The 18,178-nt window shown below is 50.7% G+C and overlaps 1 protein-coding gene across 1 annotated transcript; it reads right to left on the bottom strand.

The window, feature by feature from the left end:
• Positions 1-1,324: 1,324 nt before the first annotated feature.
• CILP (cartilage intermediate layer protein) lies at positions 1,325-15,581 on the bottom strand. Its single transcript, XM_016208615.2, has 9 exons — positions 15,496-15,581; positions 13,838-14,008; positions 11,615-11,707; positions 10,733-11,002; positions 9,342-9,521; positions 8,394-8,708; positions 7,484-7,592; positions 6,657-6,814; positions 1,325-4,812 (listed from the first exon to the last, which is right to left on the bottom strand). The coding sequence occupies exons 2-9, from the start codon at positions 13,923-13,925 to the stop codon at positions 2,444-2,446; spliced, it is 3,582 nt and encodes a 1,193-aa protein (XP_016064101.1). The 5' UTR covers positions 13,926-14,008; positions 15,496-15,581; the 3' UTR covers positions 1,325-2,443.
• Positions 15,582-18,178: the final 2,597 nt, after the last annotated feature.

Raw genomic sequence — 18,178 nt, 5'->3', positions numbered from 1 at the left:
TTATCTTTTTCCCCCCATTACCATTTATCCCCTTTATGCCCTCCTCCACCTTTAACATATTAGTTTTAGGTATACAACCAACTCCTTCATTTATAGGTGAGGAAAATGAGGTCCAGGGAAACTGACTTGAATAAAGTTGTGCAGCTAGCAGGCAGCACATATGTCTTTGGAAGCAAGATGCTTAGAAATTAGGTGTCATGAGCTCAACAGTGTTTGTCTGAAAGAAAGGTATCTGCCATTCCCTCCCAGCCTCCAAGCTGTTTCTGCTTGTGCTCCTTGCTCCTGACAGCCACACCTTCAGCTCCTACCTATCATTTAGACCTCAAATTGTCACCTCCTCCAAGAAGGCTCCTCTGACTACCACCCCAAGTGGTAGTGCCACTACGTATGGTATATTTTATATACTCATAAAGTCCAGTCCACGTGCACACATGGCTTGGCATAGAAATAGGCACTCAATAAATGTTTGATGAGTGAAGAAAAAAAGTCAGGTACCAGCTGCAACCAGCTGGAGTCCATTTATTCAGACCCTCAATGAAAACAAAAAGGGAAGGTCTTGGGGTGGGAGCCCAGCCAGCTCCCCTTTCCCAGCACCCCTCTCGGTGGTTGGAAGGGAACTGGTGGTCAGGTTGAAGCAGCATGCATTGGCTCCTGAAGCAGTCAGGCATCTATGCTGCAGATAGCTAGCTACACACTGACCCCTCAGCAGAGTCAGTCAAGCCCCACCCCCAAGCAGTCAGTGAGAGCTGCTCCCTGGGAAGTGTAGTCTGGAAGTGAGTCAAGGAGCAATCAATCACAAGGCCACTAGTCCCAACCCTGCATGTGCTCACTTTCTCAGAGGTCATAGGGAAGGGGTGCTCAGCCAGAGAAATTTCTAATTGATTATGAACCAAACCCCTGGGAGTTGGGCAGATGCTGATCCAAGAGTACAAATCCAGTCCAGGCCAGAGGTGGCCAAAAGGAGCTGCATTAGGCCAGCCAGGGGATCAAGGAAAGCTTTTTGTCCTGATTATAAATAATGCCCTCTCCTCTCCCAATCCCCATGGCCTTTTCCTGACAGATCTGGAGGGGTTGGGAAAGGGGCAGTCAGTGCATTTTACCCAATCCCACACCCCACTACCCTGACTGTTGATGCCTCCAAGATCACTCTGAAACCATCCACCAGCCTGATTTACTATTTTAAACCAAACACCTTTTCCAAAAACAAAACCCTATTTATTTGGACCAGTTGTTTTACTCAAGGAATAGGGGCTGTCACACACAATAGAGATCTGGTGTCTGGGAAAGCTGGGTGTCTTTAGAAGAGCCTGGGGGTGGAGGAAAAGAAAAAGCCCATCAATTCTGAGGCCAGACAGCCCAGATGGAGAAGGCAGCAGGCTGTGGGGGGTTGCCGAAAGACCACTTGGCCAGCTTACCAGACCCTGGGCCAAGCCATTGTATAAGCTTCCCAGTATTGGAAAGAAAGAAAAAAAATGTGGACATGTGTTTAGCTTTGCTGAGGAGCCCAGAACAAGCTCACAACTCCAGGAATCTCTGCTCCTCTCTGGGAGTGGAAAATATGATCCATGAGAACAAACTTGACCCTGGAGTGTGTGTCTAATTACCCAGCCCTGTCACTTAGAGGGGGCAGTGGCTCATGCCACTTTGTGATATCGCTTTCCAGAGTCCCTTATGTCTTTCTGAGCAGCTGGCTCACTTTAATGGTTAAAAGACAGGACAGTGGTCTCAAAATCAAGTACAAAATGTGCATTTATTGACATCTGCTTTGGGCTGTGCTGGGCTCCTAGCAAGAACAAAAGCAAATTTAAAGGGAAATGTGCTTATGTAATTAGCAACCTGGTACAGTTGTAGATATGAGATGTTCTTTCCAGACTTGGCGGAGAGCTATGATTACCTTATATTCAATAGCTTAACATGAAACGTGCACTAGAGTTCCAGATCCAGTAAAGAAATAACGTATTTACATTTCAAGTAAAAATATTAGAGTTTATTATTTTATTTCACCACCACTTATATGTATGAACTGTGATGAAGACCTTGCTTACGTCCTGTAGAGTAAGACCAGGAAATATGCTTTATATTGGTTATTTGATCTTCCACTTCAGATTATCATTATCGTAAAGGTGGACAAAACCATGCAAAAAGACAAGGAAGGGCATTTTCATTGATGGAACTAAATGAAGAACAGTCAAAGCCAAAGAGTTTGCCAATGGCCAATTTCTGGTGTTTCTTTTAAAGAACAGATCAAAGAGGCTTTATTTTGCCACTTGGAGGCTACATGCCGATCAGTATCATGGACAAAGACAGTAAGTAAAGGCATGAAGACACAAACAAGCAAATTGCACCAGAACAGATGTGCTTAAATTAACCAAGTGACAGTTTGTGTATCAGTCTCACAATGGCTGTCACGTGAGGTGTAGGGAGAAGAGAAGTACCACAAGATTTAGTTGTTCAGAGGCTGCTGAGCAACCCCAGAAAACCTCAGAGAGGCCACCCTTCCAGGCCTGCGCTGGCCACCCCTACTTGCCCGCTGCTGCCTCCTGGAGGGCACTCTTCCTCTGATAGTGCTGGGGGTAGGGGATCGGACCGGGGTACTTTGGAGGTACTGGAAGGCACTCTGGCGACCCACCTGCCTCTCTACGCAGTTAAAGGTGAGGGCCACTCCCACGTTGCTCTTCATGATTCTGGAGGAGCCATCAGATGTGCCATCAAAGCACCGGCCAAGAGCGATCTCCTTGGCCACGCGAGGGTCCTGGTCAGTGACAGTGTAGATTCCATAGTTGTGGCCCAGAGGATCCAGGGGTGCCAGCATGGTGTACTCACTGGTGTCGTTGTTGACTGCCAGTGGTAGGTGGTTGACCAGGTACTCATGCAGCATGGAGTTTACACTGGATCGATGGCAGCTGCCTTGGGGGATGATCTTCACTAGTGTGCGGTCCACACGATCCTGGTCATAGAGCATCCCACTGCACTTGAACTCCAAACAAGCAGATGAGACATTGGGCTGGTCCCTATCCCGTGTGCTTTTCACATCCCGGATTCCATACAACTTCCCCACAGTTTGCCGGTGGGTGCCCCCCATGTTGCGGGATCGCACATTCACCTCCACTGACCCCACGATCTTCACCTTAATGTAGCAGGCCCTGAACTCCATTGGCTTGGGCCACCATGCCAGGTAGTCTTCAGTCCAGCTCATGGGGTCATCCTCATTGAAGGGGACAGTGTTATAGTCATACCGATCCCCCTCAATCCGGTAGAACCGGAAATGGGCCGCACTGGGTGGCGCCTCCTCGCACGCCCGGAGGTTCTCAAAGGCATAGATGGGCCCATTCCTCTCCTCAGCTGAGTTGGGCCTTGGCTTGGCCATGCTGATCTGGAAAGCTGTCTTCTTAACCCGTGGGTCCTCGTGATCTGTCCGACGGTACTTGAGTTTGTTGAGGTAGGGCTGAGGAACACCAATTGCATTTGGGTTGAATTTAGGAGAAGATTCCACTGCTTCCAGTTCTTCCCCAGCCAGGCTTGCCAAGACATAAGCAGAGTAGGCATCAGGGGACTGGTCATCGCAGAAGGCAGGTAGACAGGCTCCATTGGGGCCTGTGATGACACTGTCAAAGCGGCCCCAGGCCCTGGGGTTGGATGAGAAGCCAGTCCTGGGCTCCAGATTGATCACAGAGACCACGACCCCCTGGACCTGCTCACTGGGCAAGAATCTCTCACTCCTGTAGGTTCTCACCTTGATAAAGCACCTCCTGCTTTCAGGGACATCCAGGTTAAAAAGCCTTCTCTCTCGGATCTCCATGTTGCCCACCAGGAAGGTTCTCTCTTCTCTTTTGTTCCGCCTTTGCCTGTCAAATTTGAAGTCACCTTCCTCTTCCCATAGCCCTGTGTCTGGGTTGAGTGACCAGAGTTTCATCGTGGGCACGTGCTCTGACATCTTGACCTGGGTTGAGTCAAGGTGAACCTTCACCTTGCCAACATTAAGTGACTCGGAGGTAGCCTCATCTCTGAAGTCCACAGAAAACATGCCATAAGTCCGAAGGGGGAAGGTGTCTCCATCATCATTGATGAAGTTCAGGTCGCTCTGGGTAGCTGTGGCTGTTGAAATATCGCGGGGATCCAGGAAGGTCACGCTGGCCTTTACTTTTCCTGTGTAGGCCTCCCCGTTCTGCTTGTAGAAACTCTTGGATGGGATCTCCAGCTCAGCCACAGGGTCTTCACCATCCACCTCCCCCAGGGGGATAATATTGGTCTCCGTGGCCTCCAAAGTGATGGGCTCTTTCCGCCGAAGCACCTTGATCTCATGGAACACTGCACTCCCCTTCTTGTTGAAGGGCAGCACTTTGGTGGTGTTGACGAATTTCTGTAGCCTGTCCACAAATGTGAGCACCAGCCTCTCAGTGTCCTGGGGGATGTGGAGGGTGAAAGTGCCCTTGTAGCCAGTCATGCTCACACGGTTGCCCCCCATGTACACGTGGCCAAAGCGCATGGGTTCCCCATTGTCGGCGGCGCTGACACGGCCCCGCACAATACTCCGGGTCTCTGTACACCGCTGGCAGCTACACTCCTTGGCCACCTTGGTGGGCAGTGTGTACCCACTACACTGGATCTCCCTCTCCTCCGTTTTGGAGATGCCACAGCAGCTCTCCACAGCATCCCGGCACCTGATCCCATTATCCTGCTGACCTGCGCAGGTCTTGACAGGGCAACGGCCCACGTCATAGTAGAAGGAGTTGGTGGCATTCTGGAAGCAATCATGGGGCAACCGGATAAGGTAGCTCTCAGGGGTTGGGTTGCATGGAGCCTCATCAGGGGCTGTGGAGGGAAATGGTGGCTATTAAATGAAAGTTCACATCCTAAACAAAGGGCACCTTAACCTCTCTGCAGTGCTTTATGGTTTTCAAAGTATTTGCATATTCATGATCCTAATTCTCACCAAACTCCTCTGCGGAGATAGAACAGCTGTTGCTAATCCCATTTAATACACGGAGAAACAAAGTTGGTTGCTGAGACCACTAGAGTAATGGCTCTCACTGGAGGCATTTTGAAAATCTGTGAAGGTGTGTTGAGTTACCACCCAAATTGGGAGTGCTGCTGGCATCCAGTGGGTGGAGGCATTGCTGCTCTGAGATCTGCATTGCCTGGTACTTTTCTGCACAGAGAATTTTTCTGTATCCTGCATAACTTTCACATACCCCACCGGACATTCATGTAGGTGGAAACCCTGCTTGAAATGATCAGAGCCTAGTATCTTTTTACATGGCTTTACCATACATCAAATTTTTTTAAAAATGCAGCTACCATAAAAATCAAGCTAAGATTGTACTTTGTTTAGTTTGGAAAAATACCAAGAATTGTTCCTTGTCTCAGAAAAAATCATGTACCTTATCCAAGGAATGTGAACCCTCAAAATGATACCCCTGCATCCATCAGTATTTGCAGCTGTCACGTTCACAGTGACCAAATTCAAGTGCAAGTGTCTGACCTCTTGGTTGGAATTCTTGTGCAATTATGCCAAAGCCTTTACATATTGAAATACATACTATTTTGTATTAAAGTTATTTTCGTTTTATTTCTCCTTTATGGTATAGTTTGGGCGGTATGCATATATACTTGGCAATTATATGTAGTTAACTTATTATCTATAAATCTAACTTCAGAATAGAAAAATATTTTGTACCTTTAAAGTGTTAAAAATTTAAAGTATTAAAAATAACTGTGACAAATGGGAAGCATTGGTATTACGGGTTGGGAGCCACAGCTGACCAGGCTCTACTGTTGCCAAAGTCCAACTGTCCTGTGTCTTGAGGTCTGTTGCTCAATTTTCTTGGAGTCTGTAAAATATTCCAGAATCCTTCCAATAAATTTTCTCTTCCTCTGCCTTTTGTTTGGTTTTGTTTAGGCCAATTACTAAGCTATCCTCCTTCTCCCTCACTTTCCAAGTACAGGTTCCTGATTGATTTTGGCCTCAAGTCTTTCCCCCTCCAGCTCACTTCTGGAAGCCAGCTCTAATCAGGTCACCCTTTCTTGTAAAGCCCCCTCAGTTTCCCACTTCTGTACCTTTGCTCACACTGGCGCCTTGAGCTGGAACTCCCCCGCCTCCATACACAGTCTCTGGCCAGTCTTTAAGACCAGAGCTTTATAACTTTGGCTTCAAATTAGAATCATGTGGGAGAGCTCTTAAACTGTGCATACCCAGGCCACATCCCAAGCAAATGAAATAAATCTCTCTGGGGGTAAGACCCAGGCATCAGGTTTTTAAAAAAAAATTAAAAAAAAAATACAAAACCAGGTGATCCCACTGGGCAGTCAAAGCTAAGAACCACTATTTAAGCCCCAGTTGAAATGCTGCTCTCTCAAGCAGCCACCCATGACCATTCCTACCTGGAAGGTCGCTGTCTCTCATCTATAGAGTCCAAGGCCTCTTATCTCCATTTTAGCTGCATTTGTGTATTCACAATTCTTATTTACAATTCTTTACCTCTCCTGGGGTGGCAGCTCCATGAGGGTAGGATTGGGGTCTCTGACATCTTTGTGTCCCAGAGGGCATAGTACTGTACACAGCACAGAAAAGCTGCAGGTTTTACTGCCCAGCGATGCCCACTGGGGTGCTCCCCAGTCCTGCAGGAGGGGTTACTCAGGGACCCTGACGGGCTTACCTATGACAATCAGCTGGGCGATATGAGACTTCACAGCCCCAGCGTCACTCTGGGCCTTGCAGAAGTAGTCCCCAGCCTGGTCCTGTCGCAGGTTCTTCAGTATCAGCTTGTTCTCATGCTTGTACAGGGAAGGGTCCAGTAGCGTGTTGTTGTGATACCTGCAAGGAATGGAGAGGTGCAGCCTGAGTGGGTAGTGCCAGAAGCAAGCAGCCAGAGACAGATGGTGGATGGGTCCCTGCAGATGCCAATGCCACCTTTGACATAGCTCGTCCAAGAGTACTGACTGGCCTGGGAGTCAAGGGACTTGATTGAGTCTCAGCCCCACCACTCACTGGCTATGGATCCTTGGACAACTCATCTCACCACTCTTAGCTTCAGCTTCCTGAGCAATAAAATGGGAGCAGCGATTCCTAGCTGACATCACAGAATCGTTGGGAGGGTCAAACAAGAGAATAGCTGTAAAATGTTTGTGAAGGACAAAGGACTCACGGCCACTGGAGGTTCTGAGCTTGTTTGCCTTTGTCAGGGATGCAGGCTGCGGAAGCTTGCTCTGTGTCCTGAGGGCATGCAAGTCAGGACCCAGAGACCAGAGCCACTCTGTGGGGACCCCAGCTGCCAGAGGTCCGCCACAGGGCTTACTGGTTGTCTGGGTGGCCTCAACCCTGCTAGCCCCCACTTATAAGTGCCAACTTCTGGGCTCTGCACCAGGGCCTAACTTGTAACTTTATTCTGTTGGTTATTGTTATGATTAATAAGACCAGACCAAAGGCAAGAAAGCTCTGGTTGCCCAGAGGAGAATCGGGCAGGGTAGCTAGCAGAATACTCACCAGAAATACTGGTCTGGACTGGGCTTCCCCGTGGCCTTACAGCACAGGCCCACACTCTGCCCAGCTCTCCGTGCTTTTGTCTCAGGGTTCTTCACGATGTACGGGATCTCTGGGACAGAAGACGAGAAACGGTATTTCGGGTTTTCCTTTGTGACAGATTCTCTAGAGCCTTGCTCCCTTGGGTTCTTTCACAAGTGTTAAAATTGTATGACTTCACACACACCCCACCTGCCCCTCTCTAAAGGTCCTAATTAGGGTACTGATCCAGAATGGAGCCCACCTCTTCTACCTCCTCAGCCTAGGACCTGCTCCCACGGCCTCTCAAGCAGCATCTAGGTGAGGCAATGGAGGACCAAAGGGATGTTGTGCCAGCCAAGATTCCCAAGCACTGCCACTGGGGCAGAGTTGGCTGTTTTAAATAATGCAACATTCCTGTTCTGCTGCCTCCAGCAGACTTTTCTGGCCATTCTGTACCATTTCTGAATTCCCCCAGCTTCTCTCTCTCTTTCTGACTTCCAAACCTCACACTGTATTATAATGACTATTTTAGATAAGATGGCCCAGGGAAGAACTCATTTGAGGAAGCAAGCCATGCCAATATCTGGAAGAAGAACGCTCCAAGTAGAGTACATAGTAAGTGCAAAGGCCCTGAGGCAGGACTGTGCCTGTGTGTTTGAGGAACAAATAGAAGGACACTGTGGCTGGAGTAGAGTGACTCAGTGGGGGCAGATGGGATAATAGAAGAGGAGAACAGAGAAGTAATGGGGGTGGGGGTGAGGGGCAGATGATGTTGGGCTTTGTGAGTCATGGTAAGGATTTTGAGTTTTACTCTGAGCAAACTGAGAAGCCAGCTCTTAGCACTGTAATCCCCTTATTTAAAAGTCCAGCCCACCCCAGAGAACTCAAGTACCTGCCCTCATGAACTCTGCATTGACGGTGGCTGACTTCAGGCTAGTCTTGGGCATTGTGAGCTTAATGGGAGCAAACTTGGTCTTTGTGATCTTCAGGACGCTTTTGCCATCTGGGCATAAGCCAGGGACTCGGAATCTCCCATTACTGTCCGTCCGGGTCAGTGGCTTAAGTGTCTTGGTCATCAGGTAGACAGTGGCCCCTGAAGCTGGGGCACCCCCAGGGAGAGAGACAGCCCCGTGCAGCACGAAGTCCTGGCACATGCAGGCATCGCAGTCAGCATTCACCTTGCCCATGGGGCAGGTCAGGTCACAGGCTATGGAAGAAGGGGCCACATCAGGAGGGCTTACATGAATTCTGGCCACATCTCAGCCTGTGGACTCACATATGCTTCCTCTCCCCCTTAGGCCTTTGTTACCCATCCTTATTAGCCTGCATGACTAATTCCTAGCAATCTTTCAAGACTTAGCTCAGGCCTTGGCCTGTTTGGCTTAGTGGTTAGAGCATTGGCCTGTGGACTGAAGGGTCCCAGGTTCAATTCTAGCCAAGGGCACATACCTCAGTTGCAGGCTCAGTTCGTTCAGGAGGTAACCAATCAATGTGTCTGTCGCATTGATGTTTCTCTCTCTCTCCACCTTCTACTCTCTCTGAAAAAGCAATGGGAAAAATATCCTCTCGTGAGGATTAAAAAAAGAAGACAACTTTTTAAAAATTAGCTCAGGACACCGTCTCTAGGAAGTCCTCTTTGATTCTCCTAAGCTATGATAATGGACCCTGCTCTGTGTTCCCACATTATCCTCTATATTCCCCATCAGAGCACATAATAGATGCTTAGTTAATACTTGACGAATGAATGCATGAATCCACCTCAGTCTGACCCTCTAACCTATTCTAGGCTGCTTCAGCCTCCACCCCATTCCCTGCCCAGTACCAGGAGCAAGAGTGGTACCTGTACAGGCCTGTTCCATGCAGAGCCGGCCCTCCTCAGTGGCCTCACTGCACAGTGACACTGTCTCCGCCAAGCAGGTACGTGTTCGGGTCTGGACCCCAGTGTGACCACAGGCAGCAGAACACTTGCTCCAGGGAGACCATGAGCTCCAGGTGCGATCTGTGTCTCGGCGCAGGGATCCTGCAAAGCAGCATCAGCAGACAGTCTGACTTCCCTCCCAAGGGGACTCTGTCAGGAAATCTCACCCTGAGGCTGGTTTTTCTCAGAGAACAAGGCCTCTGTTTACATTATAGATGTCACTGATATTCATATTTACTGCAATGATTTTTCCAACACAAGGAAGTCAAAAGTCTTAAAGAAGTGGGGTCTCTAATTTGCACAATGACACCATATGGGCAAGGGGTGGCCCTGAGAGGGCTTTGTTGGCCAAGCACTGAGGCTTTGACATGCTGCCCAGGCCGTGCAGGGTTAGCACCATCTTCCCTGTCCGCCAGTGTGGAAACAGCCCCCAGGGCCCGGGACTTCACTAATTTAGACATCAAATACCCCTCTGCCTACCCTCCTCACTTCTGGACTAAGGTCTGTGAGCAAGAATGGAGGCCTCAGACCTTGCCCAAGAGACCTTGCCCAGCCTGAGCCCCCACTCCAGATGACCACCACTGTCACCTGGGCCTGCAGGGTCAGGCTGTGTGCGCTGGCGGAACCCCAAAAGGGGGGGTACCCATCCACAAAGTGGGCAGGCCTGCAGCTGGCTCTGTATTATCCAGTGTGGGGAGAGAGGATGTAAAGAGCATAAACTTTTAGACTCTGCAGACACAGTCATGGGTTCAGCCCCAGCTCTCCACTTACAGATGTATAATCGTGAGAAGTTACCTAACTTGTCCCTCGAGTAACTTGTCAACATAGAGATTCCTCCCAGGTCAGTTGTAAAGTTCGGATGGTGTAAATAACTAGCCCAGTGTCTGGCACAAAGGAACTAAGTGGAAACTAACACTCAGTGAACATTCACCGGGGTCAAGCCCTCTATATTCATTATCTTACTTAATCCTCGTAAAAAACCCTAGGAAGATTTACTAATACTACCCCTGTTCTACATGTGAAGAACGTGAGGCTCTGAGAGCTTCAGAAAATTTGCCTAAGGAATACAGTTCAGCCGGCAGGCCCAGGTTGGGACCAAGCAGCCCAGCTCCAGAGTCTGGTCTTCACCACCATGCCACATGCACCCAGTGAGGTGGAGTGAATGCAAGGGACCCAGAAACAGAACACTGTCGGGAAGAGGAGGGCCCTCATGACACTAGCGTGTTATTACTAGGGGATGGAAGCATGTGCATGTATGCTGCCCAGGTGCCCACGGCCAGAGGCAGGGAGGGGTGGGGGCTGTTCAGGCTTACCTGGCGGGCAGAGGAAGCGCACGGTGTAATTGGAGCAGTTCCGGCCAGGCCGCTGCTCCCTGTTGAGGCACCAGAAGCCGTCACGGAGGCTGCCATGGACCACCTGGCCTGTGCTGCCTGCTGGCATCCAGTCAGTGGTCCGAGCCTCCAGCCGCAGGGGCCGAGCACACACACGGTCCCCATAGTAGAAGTGAATGGCATCCAGCCGCTCAAAGTCACCCTGCCCACCTGGGTGGTCAACGTTGAACCAGGTTGTCCACTCGCCGGGAACTGAGAGAGAGAGCCAGGTGGGGGAGGAGCCAGGCCCCGGAGCCTCAGGTGAGCTCCCGTTCCCTTTCCATTTTCCTGTTCAACTCCTGGAGTCATCCCTGATATCACTCATGCTTCCACCCTACCCCCTCCATTCGTCTCAGGGCCGGTCACATCTGTCTCTCCAGCATCTCTCCAATCTCCTGCCCTCTGCACCCCTCCCCCCCAGCAAAGGGCTCCATGAAAGCTCTCAGCAGCCTGGCTATCCCATGTCAGTAGCTTCCTGCCTGGTCTCTCTACCTCAAGATTCCCTCTGACCCCACCCCTACCCCTCCCAACACTCCCTTGACCAAGTATTTAGGGTGCTATGAGCTGGCCCCTGCTATCTCCCCATTCTTGTCTCCCTTCTCTCTCCCCACCAGCCTATGCTCTGGTCCCAACAAGCCCTCCAGCATTCCTGAAACAAATCAGGCAGCTTCACTATTCTGGACTGTTCTATATACTAGATCCTTTGGCCTAAACAGAGACATAGGCCAAATGTCTTGTAAAAATGGGTTTCCACGCATCCCTGACTTTATACCCAAACTCAGTAAACACCCCCCGTGACCCTGCCCAGTTCCAGCCACAACTCACTCTCCCGGGGCTCTACAGGCTTGGCAAAGTTGCTGAGGATCCTCTTCCCAGGCTGGACTCTTCTCACAGACTGGGTGAGCATCATCTGCCTCCCTGGGGGCCAGGAGGAGATGTGAGAGACCAGAATTATTAGTTATCAGGGCCCAGCGAGCTACTAGCCTCTCAAGATGCAGGGAAGCAGTGTGATGCGGTGGATGGAGCATAAGTACAGGACTTGTGTTCAAATCCCCACTCTGCACTCATTGGCTGTGCAACCTCATAAGAGCTTTATCTTCAAAATCTGTTTCCCCATAAAATAGGGCTGTATTAAGAATTGCTACATCATAGGGTCCTGGGGCATATTCAGGGCAATAATAAGTGAAAAGGGAGCCGGCATGTAGTGCATGGTCAACAAATGGCCATTCTCTTTTCTATCTTGTTCTAGAAATGGATCTTTAGATGATGTGGAGCAGCCAGTGGGTGGGAGCTCCTTCATTAGGGTCTGGGCCTGTCCTTGCCAGAATGGAGCCTTATTGTCCTCATTTGCAAGATGGAGGTTTAATTCTCACCTCATAGGGTGATCCAGTTGGCATGAGGAGTCCATGAGGTAAGATAAGTGAACATCTCTAAAGTATGAGATGCCCTATCCAGTTTGGCTCAGTGGTTAGAGCGTTGGCCTGTGGACTGAAGGGTCCCCAGTTTGATTCTGGCCAAGGGCAGGTGCCTTGGTTGCAGGCTCGATCCCCAGTGAGGGCATGTGCAGGAGGCAACCAATCAATGCGTCTCTCTCACATCGATATTTCTCTCTCTCTCCCTTCCACTCTCTCTGAAAAGCAACGGAATAAATATCCTCAGGTGAGGATTAAATAAATAAATAAAGTATGAGAAGATTGAGAGCATGATATCCAGAGACTCTGCCACTTCCTAACTGTGTGACCTTGGGTCAAATACTTAACTCATCTGGTCCCCATTCTCTCATCATAAATTGAGGATAATAGTTCCTGCCTCAGAGGATTGTGGGGATTAGATAGACTCATTCATAAAATCCACTTAGAACAATGCCTAGTGTATAGTGCTTGCTGAATAAGCGTTGGCAACTCCTATTAGCTCAATGCCTGGACAATAGATGTGCATTTCCCTTCCCTTGACAAAGTTTGGCTTTGAGAGCCTACCCTCCCCCTAAAGAACTTATTTGGCCTAATTGGGGCAGTAGGCCTCAATTTTCTGACCCCAGGGGGCAAGGTCTGCCTGAGGATGGGTATAAGGCAGTTTCCAGCCCCGCCCACCTGAGGCGGGGTTGGGGCTCCAGACTAGGAAGGAGAAAGGAGAGCAGAGGGTTGCAAAAGCTTTGAAAGGCAATTAACTCTCATGTGAGGAGCCAAATCAGAATTCTCTATGCCGTTTAATTGGGGTGGTAGGAGCTCTTTTAATCAAACGACTCTGATTTCCCCTCAGATGGCTGAATTTTAATCATCAACACAAGCAGCAGCTGTCAGGGTGAAAAGAGCAAGGCAGGAGGTGGGCACACAGAGGGCCTGGCAAGACACTAAGCCAGTCTTTGTTCTTGCATCTGTGGTCATAAAGCCTGCGGGGCATGCAGCTTTAAAAGAGGGGTTTGAGCATTTTTTCTTTACCTGAATGTGTGGTTAGAAATCAGGAGAGAAAGGGGAGATGGGAGAGAGTATACAGGGTAGTGCTGGGAGCTCTGACACTTAGATGCCTTGGAGAGTCTATTAAGCAAATTCTCTCTACCTATTCCTTCAAGAACTCAGTGTCACCAGAAGATGGGGTTAGAGGACAAGGAGATCAGAAGGGGTTCTCATGTCTGTGAAATTTGGCTGCAGGGTCTAAATGAAACTGAGCTTTAGGCCAAAAGAACTTTCATGAAACTAAAAACAGATCGAACCCCAAACCTGCTTCTGAGAAAGTGATCCCTTGCGATTTCCTTTTGCTTTGGCTGCCAGGAAGCTCAGAGCTAAATTTATCACTCAGGGGTGGAAACCCTCTTATCTCTTTCCCTCCCTCTGAATGACATGCTTCTCCTCACTTAAAGATTCTATCCTGTGAGTTCTAATATTGGGAAATATCTCAAATCCTTTGGGGAAATAAGCAGGGTATAAAATTTGAATACATCTATAAACCAGCCTCAGGTCTTAAGGCAGATGCATAGTTGAGTCCCAAATCAGACATGACTTCACTATGTCAAGTCAGGGATTGGAGAGACAGTAGATACTTAGCCTGTACCCAACACAGAGGTGACCTCCAGGACCAGGAAGAAGAACACCCAGGCCTTGGTCCCCATCATCTTTCCCCCAGGTTCTGTGGGGAACATGACGGAAGATGGGTGAAGGTGCTTCACAGAGTCAGGTTGTCCCTGGAACTCGGTCCCCTAGGAAGCTTCTCTGATCCAATAACCTGCAAAGAAACAAAGCTTGTCAGGTCCCACATTTCTGAGTCACCTCTTATGGCTTCAGCAGAATTATTTCTTGACCTATCGAGGGTGAAAGGGTGAACAGAATGAAGTCTTGTGGAAGGTGACACCTGCCAAAGTTGCAAATTCAGGCAGCTAGGGAGGTGCAGAGGCTCAGCATCTGAGTTCAAATGAGGCAGACCTGAATTCACCCCCGGGATCCAGGCACCAGGGCCCCACATCTCTCGAAGTGGGGCACAAGGGAGAGTAGGTTCCTTGCCAATGAGGAGGGGCCTGGGCTCACTCCCAGCAACTTCTGGGTGACTCATTAATTACTTCCAAGACCTGGGCGTGGGGGCATGTTTTGCTACCCTTTGGTGGGGCTCACACTGTTTCGTAAAGGGGCTACATATTAAGGCTATGAAGCCCCAGCCCCAACTACAGTGGCCTCTCACAGGGCAGACAAGCTGGAGGGTACAGATGCTTCGGATATACCACCTCCATGAACACATTCCCAGATGTGCACAGGCTGGTGCTGAAACACACTTCTGGCTGGTTTGTTTGGGGTCTGGCTGAGGGTTACACAGCCAGGAGCCCACTGCAGGAGAGCAGGAGGGTGCACTGTGAGAGTCCAGGGCTCCCCAATAACTGCTGACTGTGGGTTAGAGGCTGCGGGAGCGGGAAGAGGAAAGTAGCCTGGCAATAAGAACGAGGGCCCATGGGGCATGGCCCAGGCTCCTGTTCTCTCTCCCCAGAGCTCTAGTCAACCCAGAATCTGACCAGTTCTTAGAGATTCAAAATTGGTTCCCTTCATCCTCCAAAGTCTAGGGTATAGTGGGAAGGGGGAGATTCCTCCTTTCTGGAAAAAAGATTTGAAAGTACTGTGCTGTCCCAGAAGAAAACAGACCAATCCCACATCACAGACCATCTACTTCTAAGCCTACTGTCCCCCCCAGCAGCTGTTTCTCAGTCCAGGGAACAGCAGCATGGGCCTTCCAAGGTCTCCAGCTATTGTGTGTCTTACCCCAAGCTCCGGCTCTGAGCAGGGAACAGAGCACTCCGTGGGCCTGCACCGTACGCAGTCTGAGACTGCTCCGCTCCAGGACTGTCTGGGAGGCCAAGGTGGCCTGAGGCACCTTGTGGAAAAACCATTTCCCATCTGGCAGCCCACCGAAGTTTCCTCGGCACATGTCTGCTGGGTAGGCTCCCCATCCCACACTCCTCAGAACTCTCGGACAAAGCAGACTGGCTGACCGCAGGAAAGAAGCAGGGCGCCCAGAGCCACAAAGATCCTGACTGGGGTCGTTTGAGGGCCCCTGACCTCAGATGGGGGAAGGAGAGGACTCTGCGCCAATGGGGGGAAAGACAGAACTCCGAAGCAGAAAGGGGGGTCTCCTTTGGGGGAGCTGAGGGGTGATCAGGGGAGGGCAGGAATAGCTGAGCAGGGCAGGGGGTGCAGGGGTGGGGTGAGGAGAATGGGAGTGGGGCTCACCGTGTCCTGAGCAGGACTCCTCAGCTGGGGGGTCCAAGTCTTCGTCTCTCCCGCGGTCCAGCCTCCGGGCCTTATATAGCACAGCTGGTGGCTCAGCCTGTGGCAGTGCGCCACGGGAAGCGGCGAAACCAGATCTGAGTATAAGGAAGCTCAGCCTCTCTCTCCCCTCCCCACATCCTAGGCAGCTCCCAGAGGCTGGGATTTCACTTCCAGATCCTTATGGGAAGATGCCGCAGGGACTGGTGATGGGCCAAGTGGATAGCGGCCTGGGGCTCCACAGGCCAGAGCAAGGAGATGGGTGGGGAGCTGGGGTGGGCACTGACAGCAGCCCTGGGAAGGGGCCAAGGGGAATTCTACATCTGGGCAGGCTTTCATGGCTCAGGGGATGGTGTGCTCTTGCCGAAACTTTGCTTGCTGATCCCCCACATTTCCCTGGCCGTGGCCCACTCACGCAGAGAAAGGACTTTGTTGGTTTTATCGTGTACTCCAAAATCTCTTAGGCACACAGGCCACCTGACCTTTCAGCTGGGGATGCCTGGTTGGAATTGGACAGCTACTCAGCTTCTCTGGCCTCTGAGGGTGCACTCAGAGAACCTCAGAGGGGACAAGGGGCAAAGGAATTGTGGGACACAGGAAGTCACCTGGTGAGAACAGCTCTTCCCTGGCCTCACCTACTTCCATCTGGGTGCCTGTCCATGACCACTGGACCCCAGAGGCCCTGCCTGTGGACCCTCTGAGACCCCTGCTGGTCTGTGAGTATGCGTCTGACGGGGTACAGGCATCCACCAGCATGTGAGCAGCCAGTCCTACCCGTGGGTGGCGTAAGCAGCTGCCTGAGGTTCAGGGCTTCACCCACCTCCTCCCCTTCGGCAGGATCTTGCCTGTTGTCTCAGACAATGGTTCTACAATTTTAGCATTTGTCAGAAACCCCTGGAAGGCTTCTTAAAATACAGATTGCTGTGGCCCACCCCCAGACTTTCTGATTCAGTAGGTCTGAGGTGAGGCCTGAGACTGTATTTCTAAAAGCTCCCAGGTGCTACTGGTGCTGCTGGTTTATGGGCCACACAAGGATAGAGTCCCAGTTGGAGGCAGAAGATGGAGAGGGTGTACAAAGGCTGCCAGAGCCTGCTTCATTTCCCAGGCTCATTTGGCCTAGACTGGTCTTCCTGCCTCATGCTGGTCCTGGAGATGGAGGCCTGGCCCCTGTGGCCTTGCCCCCACACCAGCGTCAGCCTCTCTTTCCACACACCTTCCATGAGCTTCTGTTTCGGGGACGCTCTAGGCTGAGCACTGGGAGGCCACAACGATCCTTTCCTGTCCCCAAGTGGGCCTGAGCTGCGAGCTGTTAGATTTGGGGAATCTGAGTCTACCCCTAACCTCTCCTCCAGGGACTCCTTGGAGAGAGAGGCTGTTGCTCTCCTCAGCCAGAACCCTAGGATAGACAGACAGACAGACAGACAGGGCTTGGGAGGCAGCCACAGGTCTGGACTGTCCAGGGCCTGACCTGGATGGGTCAGCCCAAGCCATGAGTGGTCCCCTGGGGCTTCTGCAGGCCAGGCTAGTCTGTAGGAGCTCCAAGTCTCTGCCTGGAACACACTGTAGACCCTTCAATCACCCCACTCCTGTCCAGGGGTTTGGGGGTAGGGGAGCTTAGAGCCCAGTGTTGCCAGGCCACCAGTGATCCAAGCTTATGGCCAGGGTTTCTCATGCTCCTGAGGGGAAAGGAGCTTGTGAACCCTGGAAGGGGTCTGACCTGATGCTGGTGGCTCCAGAAAAAGACACTCTGTCTCTAAGATGCTGTATGACCTCCTGTGACATGCTCCCATCATCGCCCTCCTGTGGCCTGGGGAGGCTTTGCAGGACTGGCTAGGAACAGGCCACTGATCATATGATCCCTGAGGACTGGAGACTTGACTGAAGCCCTGAGTGACCATCAAGGGCTGCAAGACCCAGTACCCAGCAGCCCAGAGATCTGGAATCCAGGGCAGTGGGAGAGACCCCCCCCTCTGACCTTGCTCTCCTTCCTTTCCTGGGTACAGTCTGTCACTGTTCCACTTCTGTGCCTTCATAGTTGTATTGCCCAGCTTCCTAATTTGAAATATAGCCCTTCTTCCCCACCAGCATGAATATTCTCATCTTTCACAGTTCCATCTTACTCTTCTTCCTCCCGCTCTCCGACCACCCAGGCCCACCTTGATTATTCCTTCATAGGTCTCAGATGATAACGTTCAGACACATGTACAAGGCCCTCTGTAAATTACAAAGTGCCTTTATGGTCATTATCTGATCTCGAGCCACACAGCTGAACTGTGAGGCAGGAGTGATCACACCCATTTTACAGAGGAAAACTGAGGCCCATAGAAGTGAAGTCACTCAGACACAGTAGGTCTTCAACTCAAAGTTGCCCCTGGGCACCAGGGGTCTGGTACAGACTTTGTCATGAGGCCCTTAGCCCAGAGGGACCACCATGGAAATCACACTCTAGCTGTCTGCTTCTCAGTGAAACCATGCCTAGAACAACCTGGCACACACTCCCTGCTTCCTATACGTACACTAATTCTACAGATGTTCTCATATAACATGATCCAGCTATCTATCAAGCTATGGTGGATTAAATATGGTCACAAATTCTTTGCAACTCTCCCATTATGAGGTGGAGTCTATTTACACACTTCTTTGACCT

The sequence above is a fragment of the Miniopterus natalensis genome, chromosome 1, assembly GCF_054644295.1.
Source record: "Miniopterus natalensis isolate mMinNat1 chromosome 1, mMinNat1.hap1, whole genome shotgun sequence".
NCBI classification, from domain to species: domain Eukaryota; kingdom Metazoa; phylum Chordata; class Mammalia; order Chiroptera; family Miniopteridae; genus Miniopterus; species Miniopterus natalensis.
The sequence above is the reverse complement of the archived record's forward strand: the minus strand, read 5'-3'. Positions and strand labels throughout refer to the sequence as shown.